The sequence below is a fragment of the Myotis daubentonii genome, chromosome 11, assembly GCF_963259705.1.
Source record: "Myotis daubentonii chromosome 11, mMyoDau2.1, whole genome shotgun sequence".
Classification (NCBI taxonomy): Eukaryota; Metazoa; Chordata; class Mammalia; order Chiroptera; family Vespertilionidae; genus Myotis; species Myotis daubentonii.
The window spans coordinates 40,751,936-40,775,261 of record NC_081850.1 but is presented as its reverse complement, the minus strand read 5'-3'; the positions used below and the strand labels follow the sequence as shown (position 1 = coordinate 40,775,261).

Genomic DNA, 23,326 nt, shown 5'->3' with positions numbered 1-23,326 from the left:
AACGGAAAGTTTCACAGGAGCATAAAGAGCATGAGAAGCCAAAAAAATAATAACTGGCCTTAGTGGCCAGAACAGCTGCGCTGAGAACTCTTCCCACAGGTTTGGACTTTGTAAATTAATTCATCTGCAAATAGTGCCCGTCTCCAGATGCGGCTGCAGGGCTGGAGCGCTGGTTTCTTAAGGATTTAACTTTAAAAAGTCAAGGGCTTCCTGCACTAGGTGTTACAAATAAGTAGTGTCATTTTCTTTTTGCTCCGGGTTTGTTCATCCAATCATATCCCAGTATGCAAATAAACCTTAGCCTGTGCAGATAAAAAGGAACAAATAAAGCCAAGTGCTCTATCAGAACTAAATCGCTGAGCCTGTCACCTGTATTTCAGGAGCTGAACCAGAAATGTCGTCCTCAGGCATGCCAGACTTACCTGCCCCACTCACCAATTTGAAGTTTCAATATACGAAGGTCAGTACAATTTATGTTTGCTGCTTTGCCTCGGGTTTCTAGAAACCACATTTGTTTAAAGCATAAAAGGTCAATTTAAGTAACTTGTGTAAAGAGGCCCTTGGCAAATACAAAAATGAAAGGCTTGCAAAATGCAGTTCTGAGTTCAGTGTCTTGATCAACTATTGAATTCCAAATCACATCGGGCCACTTTTCATATATGTATTTCTTAAAAGTATTTTTAAGGAAAGGCATTCTCTTCTGCATGAAAGGTTCTTGTGTTGGGATACAGTGGACTTTACTAAGCAGTTCTATTAACTTCAGACTAGCCCAGCATGTATAAGAGAACATATAGTTGCTAGAGAAACTGAAAGGAGACAAACAGTGGGAAATGATTTATAAAAACAAAACAAAAAAGAGAAACGGCCTGCTGAAGTAACATGATCTGTCTATATGGTTAATGAGTGTCAAAATCGAAGGACCTTAAATCTGAGTACTGAATAAATTTAATAAAAGCTCCTCTTTCAAAAACTTCAAATGGACTTGCATTATTCAACATATTTGGGGAAAGAAGGCATTCTTATTTATTTCTTCAGCAAAGTGTGTTGCCATCGGAGCAGATGTGTACTTGTTAGCTGATAGATACAGAGAGAAACAAGGGCAGGAGTCTGATCCAAACTTAAAAATCCACAGCTAGGGAGAATAAGGAAATGGATCTTGTTTGAGTCAGTCAAGAAACTTAGCCTGTTTCACAGTCAGATGCCAGCTCTCCTGTCAGAGCCTAGAACTCCCAAACAAATAAAAGAAATAGAAAAACAATGCCAGTCTAAGCAAAATTCTTTAGCTTTATGTTGTGATGGAGAAAGTAAGGGAAGAAAGGAAGTATTTCAACTCAAGCAGAGCCATTTTTGCTTTCTGAATCAGTCAATGAAAAAAAAAAAAACCACCCAAGAGCATTATAATTTAATGATAAAGTAAAAGCCTCACTATTATTTACATGTTTTATTTCCTTACTTGTAACCATGGATGATTTTGTGAATCCTAAGGTCATTTTCATCTGTACACGTACAAAAAATGAGGAAGTGGCTCCGCTGACTGGCTCTTTTCCTTAGGAACAAGTCTGCAGAGATCAGATTGTGCCTTTAACACGATTGACCAACAGCTATAAAGTGTATTAATGCATTATTTTCACAAGGTTTTATTAAAAGGAGAAACTTTTTTTTCATTTAATTTTATTCCAAATGGGAGCATTAAAATGTGGTGAGTCTATACCCTCCAACAATTTACACTTGGCAAAAGTATGCCCAAAAGATGACAAGACTTGAGACTTGAGCCTTCCCACATTTCTTACTCCAACTTGGTTCATTCACAAGAAATTTCAATCCAAGGCACACTGAAAAAAAAATGGGTTTCATAAAGATCAGAATCACTGGCAATGTTTTAATGTTACAAAGAGTCTATTTTTATTACTATGCTGATTAGGGGAGATATTTGGTAGTCTGAATGTCTCATTTTTAAAAATTGAGCTTTGCAGAAGTTTGTAGCCTCCTTGTACATCTCAAGGAAACTTTAATCTAAAATACTCTTCCTACTAAATGAAGCTTCAGTTAGTAGTTATTAATTAAGCATGTAAGAAACAGTATTAGACGAACGAGATGGTCATGAAAATCTAACATACAAACACAGATCTAGTAATTCTTTAACACAGAGCAGTTTTTAAGATGGAAATCTGCTCTCTTCAAAGTCATTGCACAAGAACACCCCTTTAGGGAACATGACTGACCTAAGTGTTCAAAAGAAGGCAAGATTCAACGAGCAGGATTTGCTCTTGCATCTAAAAACTTTTCTGGGTAAAAATACCCAATGCAAGTCAGTGAATTTTGATTGCTCACACATCTTCTCAATAAATCTGTTCTGCTCAGATAGCATTTTATTGTCTGATTTATTGGTTACAGCATTTTCACACTTGGGAGGACACCAGTTATGTATGTAATTAAATCTAAATGGGTGAGCTTTTTCAAATGCCTTTGCATTTTCTTTTTACTGTGCCCCACCAAAGAATTGTATTGGATTTGCACTTGCAAGAGGAGTTGAAAAAATGAAGGTTATTAACTAAGTTTCCTGGTTACAAACCAAGTAAACAAGGATTTTATAGTGTCTGAGAAAGTACCTTCTGTGGCCAGCCCCGAACCTCTGAATTATTTTTCTCTTCCTATGTTAATGCCCTTCTTTATTATCACTAGAAGTATATTGGTCTCTGGGGCAAGGTGGAGGGAATAGACAAGCAGGGTTGGATAGCAAAAAAATTATTACAAATATGGTAGAAGTAGAACAACATACTCTCAAGCTTGAGGCTGCTTTTCCCTAAACAAAAGAAGTCATTGTTGCATATCTTTTTTATGACTTATTCTCTAGTACAGTCTGATTAGCTTTTTGATGGGGTGGATAAAACAGAGATCAGAGTTAAGAATAACTTTCTAAAATGATACAAAGGTTTTTTGGAATTTAAAACCTCAATAACATCATTATAAATCCACATAAACTCGAATCCCATCTCTATCCTCATTTATCCCCTTTCCAACTCTAAATGAATCATACGTCTGCCAACTCACCCGTTTTATTGAGCCTTTAAATGAAGACCTTCTTTGAAAGTTATGTGATCACTGGGCAAACTATATTACCTCTCTCTGCCTCGGTTTCTTTTTGTGTAAAATGGGAATAATAAAGGTACCACTTTCCTAAGGTGGATGAAAGCATTAAATGAGTTTAATGCACATAAACCACTTGAAATAGTACCTGGCACATGGAAAGTGACTGATTAATATTAGCTACCCTCGTCCTATTTATTTTTCTGACTTTTTTTCAGTTCTCTAGAATTTCTTTTTACTCTGCCTTTCCTAGAGCTGTTTCTCCTTTTCTTCTAGTCTTTTTGTCACCCTTTCTTACACAGTCATGCCCCACCTCCCTTAATTCTCACAGCCACTTTCCAAGGCAGTCATTATTTTTGTTTGCTTTTTATTTGGAAGCAGTTGAACAAATAGCTGTATGGCTGCAAGGATCACATTGGAGCAAAGTTCCAAGGATTTATCCAGGATTTCAGGAATCAAAACTAAACGTTGACTGCTAATAGCCTGAGCCCTCACACCAAGTGACTTCCCTAAGATCAGCGTCACTGCTTTGGGGCATGGAGCTGTTGGAATCCTGTCCTGTTCACTTGTTCATCCCCAACTACTGAAGGGGACATGACCATGAGTCTCTCCAGTTGCTGCTCAGCTGTTCCCAGGAGGAAGAAATAAATGTTTTCTTTCCCAAAATATGCTAAATAATTGCTCTCAGTCCACCAAGAGCAAGAAATAAATGTTTTCTTTCCCAAAATAATCTAAAGTCCATTTGAAGTTTTTGAAACTGGAGCTTTCATCCAAAAGATATGTTTTTAATAGAGAAAAGTTATGAATCATTGAATATTATGAAGCTAGGCTCCATTATGTCCTTATAAATTCTTACAACAAAGAAATTCAGGCACATACATGTTTAAATACCCCTTCCTCTTCACCATTTCTTCCATTTTCCCTTTTCTTTATTTAACGTCATTGAATGACTGCTTTGTGTGAAGTCTTATGGTACAAGAAGACTAATTCTTGCCTCATGGAGCTTATATTCTTGGAGGGTGTGTGGTATGGTATGCGGAAGAAAATAAGTGAATAATTTAATCACAAATTATAAATGTTAGAAAGAAGAAAATAAGAAGCTGAGAGAATGTGAGAGGAAGAGCTTCTTTTCGATGAGGTTTTAGAGGTCTGTTAAAGGAAAGCACAGTTAAGGTGAACCTGAGACATGCAGAGGATAAGGTGGCTCTGGAGGGTGGGGGCAAACAAAGATCTAGAGCTAACAGCACAGGCAAAGATCCCGTGAAGAAGAGCTTGGTCTGTTCAAAAGGCGAATGTGGTGGAGTAAAGTGAGGAAAGGAGAGAATGGGTGAGAGGGGACAGAGGCTGTGGCCAGATTGCCTGGTGGATTTTATTTAAGGGAAACCACTGGGGAGTGCTTAAAACAGGACAGGGCTTATGTTCAAGACAAAGCTGATTGTGCAGTGGCCCTGTCCTCATTTGGGAGCTCCTTTTAACTCGCATCTGACTGAAGCAATATTTTTTGTTTGCTTTTTATTTGGAAGCAGTTGAACAAATAGCTGTATGGCTGCAAGGTGTAGTGGCTTAACAAGATAAACTCAGCTTCGATTTCCAGGTCTTCCACTTATTTACGATATGACGCTGGCCAGGCTTCTAATCTCTCTGAGTTTCGGTTGGCCTGTCTGTAAATTGGGAATAATAATGACTGCCTTGGAAAGTGGCTGTGAGAATTAAGGAAGGTAATTTGTAGAAAGTGCCCAGCACTTATTATCTACTTAGTCTTAACCCTCCTCTTTCCAAGATAATTCCTAGAATTCTAAAGTTATTCCATTCCCAATATAAGTGGAATGAATACTTGAATTTCTAGGCACAGTTCAAAGCGGCTTTTATCTATTGATGTCGTTTGAGGTTCATAATTGAGCACTGGAACGGAGCTAGAGAAGATGTTACTAGTCTCCCATGTTAAAGCTTAGGTACCAGAGCTCAGAGAGCTTAAGTGGTTTGCTAAAGGTCATATAGCTCTTAAGTGGCAAAGACAGAATAAGATGAATTCTGAATCTTCTCATTTAAGATTCAATACGTTCCCACATGATTTTGTTTTATTTCCTCTGAGCACTAAAAACAGTATTGTATCTCACTGGATTGTCTCTAACAAGTGCCTTCTTTACTCTGATTGTGAGAACTGAAATTTGGATGATAAGGGAGAGGAATGACTTGAGTGGTACACCCCCAAACGGGTGGACCAATAGAGAGAAGTTACTCTAGAGTAGTACTTCTTGTATTTGAATGTGCCAGTGAATCACTTAGGGATCTTGTTGAAATGCAGATTGATTCTGTAGGCCTGAGCTGAGATACATATGAGATTCTGTATTTCTAACAGACTTCCAGGCTTTACTGTTGCTACTCAAGCTAGGTCTGTTGACCAGCAACAACAGTCTAAAAGTTTTGGGTGAACTTTATAACTTTATCTACAGTGACCACCATTCTAGTTCCTTACGGACCTGACTCCCTGTTTCAGACAGAGAGTCACTCACACTCAGGTTAGAATTACTTTCCTTCCCTTTCAAAAAGTGTCTGAGTCCAACAAGAATTAGATTATGGCCCTAACCGGTTTGGCTCAGTGGATAGAGTGTCGGCCTGAGGACTGAAAAGTCCCAGGTTCGATTCCGGTCAAGGGCATGTACCGTGGTTGCGAGCACATCCCCAGGAAGGGGTGTGCAGGAGGCAGCTGATCGATGTTTCTCTCTCATCGTTGTTTCTGACTCTCTGCCCCTCTCCCTTTATCTCTGTAAAAAATCAATAAAATAAAAAAAAGAATCAGATTATGGCCACAGCCCAGTGGTGGAACTTACCATTAATTTTGCTCCCGGGAGATAAACATTCATGAGTGCGATATGTTAGCTCATCTCTGAGGATGGCAAATTGTTTTTTCTTTATTGGTTATATTTTGTTGTCTGGCACCTACCTGGCTTCAAGAAATCTAACAAAAATACTAAAGTAAGTCATACATACCTTAAGAGAGGGTATTATCCCCATTTCATAAGGACTCTCAGTACTACAGGTGTTCACAAGGTTCTTTTAAATTGGACTTTGCCTAATGAATTTGTTGTTACCTACTTGCTGGAATGAGAGGGTTGAGTGAGAAAAACCCTTAAAGAGAATAAGTAGCAATGCATTTGAAGAGCAACCCAAAGTTAAGGAAATGCCCTGAAGTGGCATGGGTAATCCACGGGCTGATATAACACACACAGGCATGAAGAAATCTCGTGAGAATACAGGTATTGATAAAATGATGACACAGTTGTTTCTAAATAGCAATTGTCTGGCTTGGGTGATGCTGGTGTTGGTTTGGGTTTTCATGATGCTATTATAATTGCAGCCAGATACATTACACATGTACCAGATGTCAGTGGCAACAGACAGAGCTAAGTTCAAAAGAACATGAGTAATAATTGCTTTATAATTAAATATTTTATTAAAATCCACTACTAATAAGCAAATTAGAAAAGAGCATGTGTGTGTGCATGTGCATATTTAAAGCTCCCACAAATAGAGGCATTGATTACATAGACTGAATTTTGCTATTTTAATTTTTTATATTACATATCTACCTGGTACCTTTATTGTAATGTTGGACTTGCTAAAGGAAATTTGTTTGCTGAGAATCTGCACAATTATCACAGATCTTGAAACTTTGCCTGAACAAAGTACTTCCCACCCTAAGTCCCATTATCTTACTATTTGCAATACTCTCCCAATACTTTCTTAAAAGTCAAAGAAATATAAATAACAAACAACTAAATTAGGCTCTACATTTTGCATTTTCCTTAGCAGGAAGAAGGCTTATATGTAAGTATTATACTATTGGGTCTTGATATTGCTAACTATTAAATATGTATAGAACTTGCTGGTGCTTCTCTATTTTACCTCTTTAATACAGAGAACATATGATGTACAGAAATTGTTGATAGGGATTTTTGTCATTTGTGGGACATGGTGAAGATGTGGTTCAAAACAGAAATGCTTTTCTATTCCCCAGCATTGAAAAGGCTGAAGAGGTTTTTAAAACAAGAAAGTAAGAGTGTACACTTATGTCACTGAAGTCAGACTATAATATAAAACAGAAATCAAAGGAAATTTGTATTTCTCCTACTTCTGTTTTGGTCACTTTCTTGTTTTGTTTTCATTCCTTTTACTGCAGTTAAATATTTTCCTCCCATCTGTTATTTCCTCCTTAATTTCCTTTTAGATTTTTTTTTTTTACTCTGAGTCTCAACATTTTGCTTTGCTGCCTTAGGGTTTGGATTGAAAGTAGTTGCCAGAAATCTAGCTTTGAAGCTTTGATTCTTTTAAATATTTAACGTCCCCACCTGACTTTTGTTCAGTCTCCAATTATTCAACCTGCATCTCATTCTTTCTACCCCTCTTCCAAAGTTTTGTGTTTTGTTATTTTTGGGGGTAAAGGGGAAGGGATTTGGTGCCTAAACTGAGAAAAGGTTTACACATTTACAAAACCCATCGCTCTCTGTACATTTACAACAACTCCACACGCTGAGACTGGGGCTCTCAGGTTTGGATATTTTCACAGGTGACATAAAAAGGGGAATCGCATCACCTCTCTCACCCTTGAGAAATACTTTGGGTATTTAATATGTGATCTGTGAAATCTCTCTGCCACCAAGAAAGCACTGACTTCCCTTATAATATCTAGAGCCACTGGCTTGGTTCCAGCCCCTGGAGATGATGTGACTTGCAGGGCTAGGTGGGAAAAGTGAAGGGGTTAAGCAAAAAATAAAAAAAATAAAAATCATAGACCCAGATAAAAGCATGGTGATTATCAGAGGGAAAGGGGATAGAGGGAGGTAGGAGAGGGTAAAAGGGAGATAAATGGTGACAGAAGGGGACTTGACCTGGGTGGTGAACATACAGTACAATATACAGATGATGTATTATAGAATTGAATGCCTAAAGCCTATATGATTTTATTAATCAATGTCACCCCAATAAATTCAATGCAAAGAAACAGAGATACTATGAATATAGGGCATCCTGAATATCTGTTGGAGGGAGTCAGGGGCTCTCTCATCCTAAAGCTAACATGTTCCAAAATCTTTTCTCAACCTGTAAGGCTAATGAGTTTTGTTTTGCTTATTAGTCAAATTTAGTTTGATCTAAGGCAGAAATACTTTGAAGAAAGGACTTATTAATTTAGAATTGTAGCTTTATATCAAACACATTAAGACAGTAATTTTTTACTTGGAAAATATTTTTTAAAGTATGATTTGGACACTAAAATACATTCAGAAAACAGCCACTTTTGAAAATCTAATGTCATATGATACATCCCCTAAAATATGACATATAAAAAATGTAAGAGTAAAATCAATTTTTAAGTTGCCTCAACATTGTCATTGATTCTTTCCCCATATAAGAAGCACTTGAAGTACAAATGCATAGACACAATTTCCAATCAATATTGTGAACTTTCAGTTGAGGTTTAATATATATCTATATACATTATTCACATATATCCTGATTCCAAAATTCATAATTAGAACATATAATGGTTAAATAGGACCCAAGAATTTTTTTTTTCTTTTTCTTTTTACAGCCTGATTCCATCTCCTCTGAACTTACTAAAGGCAAATAACAAATAGAAAATGAACAAAGGGAGGGAAATGAGAGTGCAGTTCAACAGGCCTAAATAGGTGTCATAATCATTGTAATAAATATTTGTTAACCTACATTTTTCCATATACAGTACTTTTCCTTTATCCATGGTTTTGTTTTTTGCAATTTCAGTTATCCTCTGTCAACCACATCCAAAAATATTCAATGGAAAATTCCAGAAATAAACAATTTATAAGTTTTAAATTTCATGCCATTCTGAGTCCTTCTCTGTCCCACCCCAATCCCAAACCATCCCTTTGTCCAGCATCTCCACACTGTAGACACTCCCCACCCATTAGTACATGCTCACCCACCTGTTAGTCACTTCGGGGCCCCACTGGGTTATCAGATCGACTGTTACAGTGTCACAGTGTTTGTATTCAAGTAACCCTTATTCTACTTAATAACACCACATTCACATATGTTTTATTCCAGTGTGTTCGTATAATTATTCTATTAGTTGTTGTTGCTGATCTCTTACTATGGTTAACATAAATAAAACTTTATCATGGGTATGTATGTATGTATAGAAAAGAACATAGTGTATATATAGGGCTTGGTACTCTCCACAGTTTTAAGCTTCCTCTGGGGGTCTTGGAAATTATCCCTGGCAGGTAAGTGGGACTACTGTAACTATTTTATAAAACCACAGGAAGGAGGATTATTAAAAAAACATTTGGTCTCACAGTTAGATGGAAGCAAATGTCAAATGTAAAGCCAATAAAATTGCACACACCCCCCCCAAATCATTAAGGTAGACCGACCCTACCAATTAATTCTCCACAGCTCAGAGGAAGGAAAAGAATGATGCAATTCTTGATCTTTATAGCAACCAGATCATGCCGTTATTTGTGCTGAGTTCTGTTGTTATGCTGAAAGGCCTCTGTTTGGGGGAGAATGTATACAACTCATAATTTTCAGACTATAGCGCTATGTCACGGTACTCTAAAGCCTCATGTCCCCAAGCCTGGAATGTTAAAATGATTTCAACTAATATCAGGACTCTGCTTGCTCTACTTTAAATCCACCTGGGGACATTAAAATCAGGTTTCCTAAAAACACTTATTTGATCCTGTCACTCCTTTATTATAGCCAGAATAGAGTCCAAATTCTCCCTTTGGAGAGCAAGATCCACCACAAACTGGCCTCATTTTCACTGTCAGAACTTATCTCCGACTTGTTTCCACTGGAGCTCTCGGTCCCAGGCTAATCTCCTCACTGTTACAAATATCTCAGCACATCCCCTCCCTCTGCTCATTGTTTTTCTTTTTCCACCAATCCAATCCTACCCCTCAAGGATGCATTCTTCTAGCCCACGTCCCTCTCTGCCCAGAGTTCCGCTCTGCAATTTATTAACTAAAAAGCACTGCTTTGGTGATTTTATTGCACAACCTTCAATTCTTTACCAGCTGATCTTGATATAAATGCACTCTCTTCATAAATCATGAGCCTCCTCATGTCTCACTCATCTCTCATTTTCCCCTTGTACCTTCCAAATAATGAGACAGGTGTTTACTCAGTACTTGATAAACACTTTTCTGGAGGAAAAAAAAAAGTGACCATTTGGATTATGTGAATATAAACACAAATTCAAACAAAAGTTGAGCTCACAGCGTCCTCCTATATGAAAGGTTAAAACTGAATAATGCAGAGCAGTTGCTGGTAATTTGGGGTCATCGTTGGTCTCATTAGCTGCCTGAGGCTGCTAGATAAACTTGTGTCCTTATTTTAGGTTAATTCTCATTTATAAAACATTCACTGACTTTCATTTGAACTGGGTTTTTCAGACATAGCTTAGATACAACAGTAAAATAAGCTATAATACATCAAGAGATGTATTATTGAGAACTTGAAACTTCAAATTATCACAGACCTAGGGGGACTCAAGTATGAGCTGCAAAGTTTCATCTGAAAACCAAAATCTGGAAATATCTTTTTTTAAAGAGAGAGTGCATTTTTTATATTTTATTGATTTCAGAGAGGAAGGGAGAGGAAGAGAGAGATAGAAACATCAATGATGAGAGAGAATCATTGATCGGCTGTCTCCTGCATGCCCCCTACTGGGGATAGAGCCACAACCCAGGCATGTGCTTTGACCAAGAATCCAACCATGATTCTCAACCACTGTACAACACTGGCCAGGCTGAAGATATATATATATATATATATATACATACATACATATATACACATATACATACACACACACACACACACACACACACATATATATATTTTAAATTGGTTTCAGAGAGGGAGTGAGACGGAGAGAGAGAGAAACATCAGTGATGAGAGAGAATCATTGATTGGCTGCCTCCTGCACGCCCCCTACTGGGGATTGAGGCCATAAGCCTGGCATGTGTCTTAACCGGAATCAAACTCAAGACCCTTCAGTCCACAGGCTGGCGCTCTATCTACTGAGACAAACTGGCTAGGGCTGGAGATATCTTTTTAAAGAAAGGTACAGAGAATTTATTCAGGTAACAATTTGCAAACTGGGAAACATAGCCCTTGGTATGAACCAAGAAAATGTTCCAAAATGGAGGGGATAGGACAGGGTTTATAAAGGCAAAAGTTGCAAGGAGCTGATGATCAAAGAGATGGGTTGCTGGGGGAAAAGATCATAAACTTCCATCATGTGCTTTTTGATTGGTGGGGGCAACTGGACTTTCAGTGACTCAGTGATCTAGCAAGTGAAGTTGTGAGGTGAGAACAATGGGTAATATATGATTAACCATTTATCAAGTCCTAGTTTTGGCCCAGGCCTATAGACAAGAGCTCTCTTTGATCACACAATTACAGTACAAGGAGTATTATTTAACAACGAAGCAAGGACTACAATTTATCAAACAGTACAATCAGTAGAGGCATGGGGTGTTGGAGGGAGCCCTGGGGTTGGCGGTTGGGATCTGACTTCAGGCAGTTTCAGAGCCCAAAAAGGCCAAGTTATACTCTGCAAGTAGCTTAAGAGCTCAAGCTGCAAAAAAAATATCTAAATTTGGTCACAAGAGATGATATTAAAGTTTTTATAAGTATTCACACCACAGGACCAACAAAATATAATTAATTCTATATCTCGTTTTTATTTGTTTTTTTCATGAAATTATACAGTAGAAGGATGGAATTCTGGGTATGTCTCTGACAGGGTGAGACTTGTGCTCTTAGTTTAAAAGCTATAAAGTCTAAAGAGGTCATACTATCTTTAGGGTAGAAGTAAGGGAAAATTAAAAATTTAGAAATGAATTTGATGCAAATTTTGCAGACTGGCTAAAAAATCTAGGCAAGTACCATGATGTCTTTAGTTTTTTTGTTTGGAATTAGATGAGCTGATATGTAGATTCTAACTTTAACACAAAGCAGAACATAATAAGTAATTTAATAGGATACTAAGACACTATGTTAGAGGGGAAAAAAGAGGTTAAATCCAAGTGGAACTAGTAAAATCTTCATGAGTTGATGACATTTTTAGGACAAGTTGAGGTATGAGTACAAGAGAAGAGTAAAACTCCACCTGAGAAACAGCATGCATAAAAGGTGTGTGGAGCCTAAGGGCATGGTACTTGAGACAGCAAAAGGAGGCTGAAACAAAGGTAAACTGAGGAAATAATAGGACAAAGGGTTGGAAAAGTGAGGTCATAAGCCACCTTATTATCATGCTAAGGAATTTGTAAACAAGAACCACCTAAATGTTCTGAGGAGGGGACAAAATCTGAACTAGGCTGATTTCAGAAGATTATGATAACTGGGTGAAAATTAAATTAAATTTTAGTTAGAAGTTGGAGGGGGGCGGTAGGGAGAACAAAGTAAGTAAGTTTCTTTATGATAGTATAGAACAAAGTCATCCAAAAGGATGATTACGAATTGTGCTTCTCATTAACAGGAGAGGGAAAGTATATATATGAGAGAGAGAGAGAGAGAGAGAGAGAGAGAGAGAGAGAGAGAGAGAGAGAGAGAGAGATATGAATGTACTTGAGCACATTTTAGAGCTTAATTTGAGTTAAGAGCAGCATAAAGCTAGAGATGACTGTGAGCTGAATTTGGGACACTTTGATTAAGGTCTTTCCCAGCCATCCCTTGGGGAAAAAATACAAAGGTAAGGGCTAGAGATGCATAAAAGAAAATACTCTTTAAGAGTAATTACAGGATTCTATAAAATGTGTGTTTGATAGCTAGAATGCTGATTCATTCTAAAAGACGTTGGGCAAGTCAGTATTTTAATCTCAATTTATTTTGCTTCAAGTTGAAATAAGATGCCAGTGTCTTTTATTCTTCATGAAGGACAATAGGAATTTCATGGTCCTCATCTGTATTCCATATCCCTACCAGAGAAACAAGAATTTTCTTGATACATCTATCTTTCCTGTACCTCCAGATAGGTGTCTTTGCACATCTAGTCTGTTCATCTGAACTGCTTTTCATCCCCATCCCCTTTATGTATTCGTGCTTACATCATTTTCTTGTCAATTCCAGGGCTAGCACTACAGTTCTTTTGAATGCCTCCAAATACATAGATTGATGCTGTTTTGTCATATGAATAATTATATTGATGTCAACAGGCAAATAAGGCTTCTCCTCCCCCTTGTTTATTTATTTTAAATGGGTGCACAAATATCATAGTACAGAATATTATAGGTCTCGGTAATGTGTAGTTATTGGCTTCTAGGTTCTTTAATTCAGTTTTAAATTGTTTATTCAAGAGTACGGAGGTTAAGCCCAGCTGGTGTGGCTCAGTGGTTGAACATCGACCTATGGACCAGGAGGTCATGGTTGGATTCTGGTCAGGGCCCATGCCTGGTTGTGGGCTCAATCCTCTCAGTGGGGCCCATACAGGAGGCAGCTGATCAGTGATTCTCTGTCATCATTGATATTTGTCTCTCTCCCTCTCCCTTCTCTGAAATCAATAAAAAATATATTTAATTTTAAAAAATCAAATTTGCTGAATATTTAAATGCCTGTTTGTCTATTTTCTCTTCCTCTCTACAGATCTTCATAAACAATGAATGGCATAATTCAGTGAGTGGCAAGAAATTTCCTGTCTTTAATCCTGCAACGGAGGAGAAACTCTGTGAGGTAGAAGAAGGAGATCAGGTGAGTTTCCTAAAACTAGTTTCATTGTATGCCAAATTTTTTGCATGTTTTCATGAGCCACAAGCACCATTTCAAGTTCAAGTAGACATGTCATGAAAATATGGTTTCTGGGGCCAGTCTCTGGGAAGGTACTCTTTTTACTCATGTTTACAAATGATGATGTAATAGCAGAATATAAAGGTTGAATAAATTACTCAAGGGGACATTGTTCATAAATGATGAAATCAGCATTCACATGTTGTCCTTTGATCCCAGAACTTGTGACTGGCAAGGCTACTGCCTTACCTTGTAATTATTACAAATAATTACACAGGGTAAATTAAATAGCCTGGGGAGTGCAGAGAGTAAAAGCCTTCAGATTTTTTTTTTAGCTGAACACGTACCTTAAAAAGTGTTTGAGTTCACAGTCTAATTTGAAATGATTTTCTGAGATTTATTTTGTATATTGTAAAAAAAAAAAAATCAAAATGAAGAAGAAGAAGAAAAAAGAAAGAAATGATTTTCTGGTCTTGCATTGTCCAGATGTGGTCAAGATTTAAATCTCTGTCATGTGAGCTATAAAACGGTAAAAAAATGTTTTGTTGCTGCATGAAAATACCACTGGGAGATGTAGTCAGCAAAACCCCAGGATAATAGCATTCATGACATGTCCCATTCTATCACTGTAGCAGTCACATGTTCCTGTGGAGTCTTCATTCTGTCATTTCCTTCTTCCCAATCAATGAGATCACTAATTTCATGGTATTCAATCTTGCAGGCCTATTCCAAGGTAGCGATAGACCTGAGGGGCTCCTCTGGGTTTAGGGAGGGCCCTGGACTCAGGTTGCAGTATTAGCAGTACAAGTTAAGACCCATGCCTTTAGGGGCAAGAGTGCAGAGTTTAGTCAGAGGGGTCAACAGCTTAAGAAGTAGAAGCAGAATAGAATGGAGACACATGTCAACTGCTTTCAGAGTTCACTTTCTCTATATGCTGGAGTTATCCATGCATAAATTCTTCAAGGGCTTTTTCCTGTCTCGGAGGTGGGGTGGGAGGGAAAACAAACGCTTGTTTCTGGCCTCCATCCCAGCCCCCCCCACCGCACCCCCCTTAACCTAAGAGTTTCAGCTTCATCATGTTCAGTACCATCCCCCGAACATGTGCTGTTCACTGCCACTGTGCCGCAGCACAGTGCAGTCCTCAGGACCCAGTTTAAATCATCTTCTGTAGTAAGAAGTCCCACTTTTACATTTACCTTGTTTGAACTTCTGTTCCTTTTTGGGTAAAATGGGGAGATTGCTGTCCTGAGAATTGGTATTTCTGACCATTTCTCAGGTGATGCCGATGTTGCTGGCTGGGGTCAAGGTGGGGGAATACACTTTAAGAACCTGATCTAAGGTATTAACACCTTGTATCTCTTCTCAAGTGTTCGCATTTAGTAAGGTGCATGGACATTGACAGGTAAGAAAATTGATGATTGGAAACTGCTGTGATAATCACTTTGCCCCTCTAAGAAATGTTATAAGACCAAACTCAGGCACCGGCATTACGATGACTCCTGGTGACATATTCTAGTAGACCCATAAGTCTGTGTCCTGTGAACCATTCCCAGAAATCAGAAAAAAAAAATTATTCTTCACATTCAACGAAGAAGCATAGTTTCTATCAGAGACTTCCAGAGATGTGCACAGAACTCCATTACCTCAAATGTCGCCTCGTGGTTTGAGTGGCTCTGTCAACACTCGGGAGGTGATAAAAGTAAGAAAGGTCTAGCTAGGTAAGGGCACAGTGGAGCCCTTGACAGCTGTCTACTCTTTCTCTCTAGAGCAGCCATTCTCAACCCGTGGGTCGTGACCCCTTTGGCGGTCAAACGACCCTTTCACCAGGGGTCGCCTAAGACCATCCTGCATATCAGATATTTACATTACGATTCATAACAGTAGCAACATTACAGTTATGAAGTAGCAACGAAAGTAATTTTATGGTTGGGTCACAACATGAGGAACTGTATTTAAAGGGCCAGAAGGTTGAGAACCACTGCTCTAGAGGTACAAATGCCACTCGAGGGACACGGTAGAGCTGTTTGCAGGTTGCAAGTAACAAAAGAAAAAGAATCTCGATGCTTTAGCTCTAGGGCCTGGACATTTTGCTTTGCTACGTACTGGCTTTCAGGTTTCGTTTCACCAGTAAAACAAACCTGAGCCTGGAGTGCCAGTGGAAATCTCATCAGGCGATCTGAGGTCTTCTTGGCATTGTTGGTGGAATTTACTCTCTTCCTCAAGTGCAGTGAGGGGAACTGATGATCATACCTGAAGCTTCAGAAATATTTGTCATTTATTTGCTTTGCATTTATTGACGACTACTCCTACTCATAGGAGAGCAGAAAATCTGTGCAAGTGTAGATCAAGGGCACTCATTCGCCTCCAGCAAAGCTTCACATCAGGCCATGGTGCTGATCATGTTGGCTGGATACTTGACACGCAAGTGAAATTGTTTATGATATAAAATGCTCATGGTTGGCCACTGTTTGCTTAACATCCAGCACGCTTGTCATCGCATTCTCTTTTAGAATGAACTACTAATATTTCTTTTTAAGTAATTATTCCTGTTTTCACAATTTTGGTGATAAAAAAAAATGTATAGTAACTCCTAACATTCATTGCTTAGCCAAAGGTAGAAATCTGCTAAATTACGTAGAGTAAACCTAACATACTGGAACTGACTTTTCAGATAATGAGCCAAGAGGGTTTAAGGATTTAATTGATGAGTAGAAGGGAATTAACAATGGGCTACATACTGCCTTTCAATGGCATTATAAAGAAAGGAGGAGGGGCAAGAACAAACGGAGGTTACACAGCAAAGCACAGATGTGGGTGGGAACTGTTTTCTTTTCCCTTCAGTGGCTCTTTTAGGCTACACTGACTAATACTGAAAACCGCTTTTAATACTAAAGCGTGACGTGACAAATAATTGCTGGGGATAAAAGTAAATGTCCATTAAAGTAAGTGCGATGACAGGTGTAAAAGTGAAACTGATCGGGTAGCTATTTTCTCCAAATCTGAATGAGTTCAGCATAGAAATGCACAGCCTGCGAGTGTCATCCTTCTGTAACTATGTTGACAAGGCACTTGCTATTTCATCATCATTTGCGTTATGTTCACACATTGAGCTTTGGCCCCTTCCCTCTAAAAAGGAACATTTTAAACCCTGTGCAGTAAAAATGGTAGCAAATTTGACTTTCATGTACCAAATTGTGTTCGGCTTAATTAAAAAATTATGACCTTGAAAAATGTTAGCCCTAGAATAAAAATCCAAGAAATGCTAGTCCTGGCCTTTAAAAAATGAATACTTTTATATCTAATAGTTTCATTTAATGTAAAAGTTTTGTTATATAATTAAATCAATTAAAATATGATTTATTATTTACATGTCAATATAAGCAAATTATTTATATAAGGAGCATCTTTATAAAAATCAATGTAACACAGTAAGTTAAAATAAATAACAAATTATTAAATATTTATTAACTGCTGATTTTAGGCATGGAACAGTAAGGAATGTGTTATAGCTTATACTAGAGACAGAAATATATATATTCACTGCAAAAAGAGATTATTATCAGCATAGTCTTGCACAGCTATAAAACTGGATTTAGGAGTCAGAGATAGGATCACATTTTGTAGAATGGATTTCATGCTGTGTTTCCTGTCTTGTAAAACAGGGTCTATGATGCTTAACTATAGCAGTATTAGCTTTAGTGCCTAGAGCTCAGTAGACTCTTAACCAGTTAACTGCCACGTGTCCCAAACGGAAATCTTCCCCATTTCTTCCATATGCACTGGGGTATGTATGAATTTAGGTACCATAATTTTCTTTACAAACCCAGAGATGTCACTAACAAGTCTGATTTTAAAATTGGGCGACCAAAGTTGATAGCAGGGTTTGCGGCTATAGACTCGCGTGGTGTGTGGGGAAGGTCCGCTTGCCTGTGTAGACGCTTATGGCGTACAACGGGTTAACTATCAAGCGGGATTAGTCTGGCCAGGGTTTAGGTAGGTTGTGATATTTCAGCTGGGTCTTAAAGAATATATGGGACTTTGAAGGTAAAGGGGGTATGCTGGTAGAATGTTCTAGGCAAGAATTGCAAAAGCAAAGGTGAAGCGTTGGGCCAGATAAAGTAGAAAAAAATGTAAACGGAGGTTTGAGTAAGTGAGGTGGGGCCCAAAATATTGGGCCTTGAACATCAGAAAGAGGAGTTTGGCCTTAGGATTATAGGCAAAAGAAGGGCCGTTGCAAATGTATGAAAAGGAAGGTGATAAGATAAAAATATTTGCAGAAGATTAGCCAGGTAGAAACAGGCAAGGCCATATGGGGAGAGAAGAGAATGAATGGATTTGTAAAGGCTAGCAACAATATGAGAGAATAATGGCCTAAAATAATACAGAACGGTGAAAGCTGAAAGGAAGGATTAAAATATATTACAACTGCTGAGAGTTCTTTTAAGGTTGTTTTGACTGCTACAACTACAGTAGCAATTGCTCCCATTTAATGAACTGTTAACATAATGTGTGTTACATAGAAAATGTGATTCAAGTGTTACCTTATTTAATCTTCAAAACAACTCTGTGAGGTAACATCCCCATTTCAAAGATAAGAAAACTAAAGCTTAGTAAAGTCACATCACAATACATTTCACTTCAGCATATTTTTTACATTTTGCAATATATTGCAGTGCTTGCTCTGTTGTATATTTCTCCCAGTCTGTTGGAATTTTCAAAACAGCAATCTCTTTACATCAGCATTTTATCATTAGCAGCCTGATGATAAGAATGCTACAGAATAGAGAATTTAGCAGATCTTTATATGGTTGGATGGATGGAGGGATGGATGGATGATGGATGGATGACTCAAAGCTTACATAGCTAATATGTGAGGAACCAGTGTTCACACGTATGGGTTATTTTGTTTCAAACCTACATGTTACTTTACTACCATTACTTTATTTCTGTTCCTACAAGATAAAATATAAGATGTGAGAAAAGTAGAGCATGATTCAAAGGACATGACCAAAAGAACATCCTTATTTATAGCATCATTTTCCAGGGATGTATTTTCCTTATGGCAGAGTTACTTGTCTTAAAGCAAGATTTTTCCATGTCCCTCTGAGAGGCCAGAATGTCTACCAGAAACCATATTTGGCTAAGGCTGATGGCAGGACACTGAGCAGAAGGGTCTAAATGAAAGCTGTGTCACAGAGACCTGTTTAAACATGTCACAGCATATATTTTATAAGCTGTGGTGTCCACATATCATGCTGGCAATTTCAGGTTCTTGTGGTTTCCTTTTTCATTTTTTCAACAGTGCCCTCCAAATATAACTTGGAAAAGGTTAGAGTCTATGGCATAAAACAATGTCCAGATATAAGCAATCACTGTGATGAACTGAATACCTAAAATAGGACGGTATATATGTTTCTCAGGAAGGGAAAGTAGTAATGCATATATTTTATTATAAATACTCATCATTCTCTCAGGTTAGACCCTGAGATATACAACTGTATGATGTAGAATAGTGAAAGAATGTTTGCTTGTACTCTGTAAATATCATCTTAATCAGACCAGATTACACTTCTAAAATTTCCCTCTCACCCCAAATCATCTTAGTGTGGTGATAAATACTGCAAAAATTGTTTATTTTTATTTTAATTTGCAAGCGTATAAGTTTAGGCTTCTTAATTGAATATAGCCTAAAGCAGGAGATATTAATTTGAAGTCCATGCCTCTCAAGGGGGTAATGCCATCTTTGAATGAGGTTTAATTTAATTGTGGGAAACTTTAAAAAATGTGGAAATAGGGCCCTGGCCAGGTTTCTCAGTTGGTTAGGGCATCATCCCTATAACATGAAGGTTGTGGGTTCGATTCCCAGTCAGTACACATACAACAATCAACCAATGAATGCAAAAATAAGTGAAACAGCAAATTGATTATTTCTCTCTATATATAAAATTAATAAATAATTTTTAATGTAGAATAATTTCCCCCTCAGATTCTCAAAAAATTATGTCTCTTGCAGAAAGATGCAACCTGTTGGCCAGAAACATAGCTATGATTGTGGAGCTTATGTAGCTCCATGTAGTGGCCAGCCCTATATACAAAAAAACAAACAAAAAACAATCTATGTTTTTAAGGTGTTTACAACTGGTTTGATGGAGAAAAGGAAAAAAAAAAGAAACACATGAAGTGGTAATGGCAGAGGTGGAGACTTTGTAGTTTGTATATTCTGGTAGAAGCTCAGAAGAGGTATGAACTGGAACCTGTAGGGAATGGAGTGGCTGTGGAAAAGTGTGTAACGAGGTGGACTAGGAAGGAACAGGAATATTAAACCCAGGTCAGAAAATACGAATGAGAGTGAAGGCAATGTGGGTGAAGGCGAGGAGGCTAGGTTGGATGTGGCATTACTTATTTGCTTGAAGTAATGCAATTGTTTTGTTTTGTTTTGTTTTGTTTTCAAAAAGAAAGGAAGAAAGAAAGAGGGAGGGTGGAGAGAGAGGAAGAGAAAGAGAAAGAAAAGAAATTAACTATTTACATACTTAGGGATTCAAAAGGATCTTTTTGTACCCAGTTGAGAAATGAGAGTGGGAAATGAGCAGTTGTCACATACGACCCTCTCTATGCCATCTTCACTACCTGTATACCTGTATGCCTTTTCTCTGCTGCACAAAAGGAATGAGCAATATGTTTATAAAGCTTCCTCTTCAACTGCAAAATAAAGTTCGTATTCACCCTTCAATACAGGGTTGGGGAATGTCTGGCCTGGGGGCTTATAAGGCCCTCAAAATCATTTGGTCTGGCCCTGCCAAGGCATTAGCGGTAAGTTAATTAAATGTTGGACCAAATATAGCAGGATAATTTTTAAGTTGATAATTTTGTATGGCCTGCAAATGATGTTATAAATATGCAAATGGCCCTTGGCAGAAAAAAGGTTCCCCACCCCTGGTTTAATAGGTTCTTCTTGAGAGAACACACAGACCGTAGAGTCCCAGAGATTAAAGGGGATAATCACCATTTTAGATCTTGAACTTTTCCTGGAGCTCTGGGCAACCAAGCCACCAAAGCACTGTGAGACCTTGTGAAGAGCAAAGGCTCTACAGTCAGGCAGTCTCCATGTAAAACTCAGTTTGGCCACTTTTAGCGATGTACCTTTGGCAACTCTCTCTCTTTGCTTCAGTTTCTTCATCTGTAAAATGGGGAACATAATTGTTTCATAAAAATTATTGAGAATGAAATGAGTTAATTTGCGTGAGGTAATTAGAACCTTCCTTGACATAGGGCAAGTACTCAAATGATAGCAACTCTTAAAATATTATAATATTTATGCCCTACAAAATCAAGCATGAACTATATGTGGGGAACTCATCATTCTAAAGATCAGGCAGCAGGTATAATTCCAATGTACAGAAGTTGATACAATGTGATAGACTTTGAGCTGATGAAAACACTCTGGGGCTGCTTGTGAGGCACCTTAGTCTGTTTTATAGCGTTACTAGAGGCCCAGTGCATGGATTCATGCATCAATGGGGTTCTCAGCCTGGCACCTTCTTGCAGTCTGCGACCCCTCAGGGGATGTCAGACTGCCGGTTTCGGCCTGATCCCAGCAGGCCAGGCAAAGGGGCCACACTAGTGCACGAATCTGTGCACTGAGCTTCTAGTATGCATATAAGATCTTTGGTTAATCTCTTCCCACCCTCCCCACTTCCTTCTGAGATTCATCAGTCTGTTCCATGTTTCCATGCCTGTGTGTTGAGCGTCTTCCACCTGGTGGAAGCATCAAAGCTACCAGTCGAACAGTTGAACAGTCGCTTAGGCTTTTATATATATAGACTAGAGGCCCAGTGCACAAAAATTTGTGCACTCGAGGGGGGGGGGTCCCTCAGCCCAGCCTGTGCCCTCTTGCAGTCTTGGACCCCTCGGGGGATGATCACCTGCTGGCTTAGGTCCGCTCTCCAGGGGATTGGGCCTAAGCTGGCAATCAGACATCCCTCTGGCAGCCCGGGAGCCCTCGGGGGATGTCTACTTGCCAGCGGGGAGCAGGCCTAAGCTGCAGTCGGACATCCTTAGCGCTGCTGAGGAGGCGGGAGAGGCTCCCACTACCACCGCTGTACTGGCAGCCATCAGCCTGGCTGTGGCTGAGCAGAGCTCCCCCTGTGGGAGCACACTGAATACCAGGGGGAAGCTCCTGCATTGAGCGTCTGCCCCCTGGTGGTCAGTGTGTGTCATAGTGACCAATCATTCTCAGTTGTTCTGCTGTTAGGGTCAATTTGCATATTACCCTTTTATTATATAGGATAGAGGCCTGGTGCATGGGTGGGGACTGGCTGGTTTGCCCTGAAAGGTGTCCTGGATCAGGGTGGGGGTCCCGCTGGGGTGCCTGGCCAGCCTGGGTGAGGGGCTGATGGGTGTTTGCAGCTGGTCACAGCCCCTTCAGGGTGGGGGTCCCCACTGGGGTGCCTGGCCAGCCTGGGTGAGGGGCTGATGGCTTTTTGCAGGCTGGTCAAACCCCCCCAGTGGGGACCCTCACCCCATGGAGGTTTGGCCAGCCTGGGTGAGGGGCTGATGGCTGTTTTCAGGCTGGCCACACCCCCTTTAGGGTGGGGGGTCCCTACTGGGGTGCCTAGCCAGTCTGGATGAGGGGCTGAGGACCGTTTTCAGGCTGGCCAAGCCTGCCGGCAATGGAAGTTCCCAGCCTCTCCTTTTTTTCTTTTTTCTTTTTTATTCTGGGATTTATTTACCTTCTGTAATTGAAACTTTGTAGACTTGAGAGAAGCTCAGAGCCGGCCAGGGCGGGCGGGAGGGAAGCTTGGCTTCCTCCATCGCCAGGGGCAACCCAAGCCTCCTGCTTGCTCCAGCTCCGTCCCTGCTGGCTGCCATCTTGGTTGGGTTAATTTGCATATAGCCGCTCTGATTGGCTGGTGGGCGTGGCTTAAGGCATAGTGAAGGTACAGTCAATTTGCATCTTTATCTTTTATTAGTGTAGATTGCCACCAGATTTGCTAATATGTTTAACCTGCTGAATTGAATGGCCTTTGACTTGCAGGAGGATGTTAACAAAGCAGTGAAGGCTGCACGACAGGCTTTTCAGATTGGCTCGCCCTGGCGTACTATGGATGCTTCGGACAGAGGACGGCTACTGTACAAATTGGCAGATTTAATTGAAAGAGATCGTCTGCTGCTGGCTGTGAGTACTCACCAAACCAGGCAGCTAGTGAGACCTCTAGAAAGCATTCATTGTTTGGATTGCAAGTTGTTTTGATTTTGGTGATCACTACACGCTCTCTACAAAGAAATCAAAGAGACTTTATCTACCAGCTCTCATATAGGAACATTACCATTGAGTTTGTTTTTAGATGGAAATCTGTACTCCGGTTCTGGATGATGTTAACTTCTACTCCAAGAGTAGATTCTACAGTCTAAACTTTGGCAAACTCCAAGTTAAACCAAATTAAATAAATTTCTTTCCTTCACTCTG

General features: G+C 39.2%; 1 protein-coding gene across 1 annotated transcript in view; it reads left to right on the top strand.

Moving 5' to 3' along the window:
• The first annotated feature begins 304 nt into the window (after positions 1 to 304).
• ALDH1A1 (aldehyde dehydrogenase 1 family member A1) overlaps positions 305 to 23,326 on the top strand; it is a 49,343-nt gene continuing 26,321 nt past the window's right edge. Inside the window, exons 1-3 of the mRNA XM_059656910.1 lie at positions 305 to 460; positions 13,720 to 13,824; positions 22,895 to 23,035. Coding sequence (XP_059512893.1) covers positions 395 to 460; positions 13,720 to 13,824; positions 22,895 to 23,035 — 312 coding nt within the window. The 5' untranslated portion in view covers positions 305 to 394. The remainder of the gene's footprint in view (positions 461 to 13,719; positions 13,825 to 22,894; positions 23,036 to 23,326) is intronic.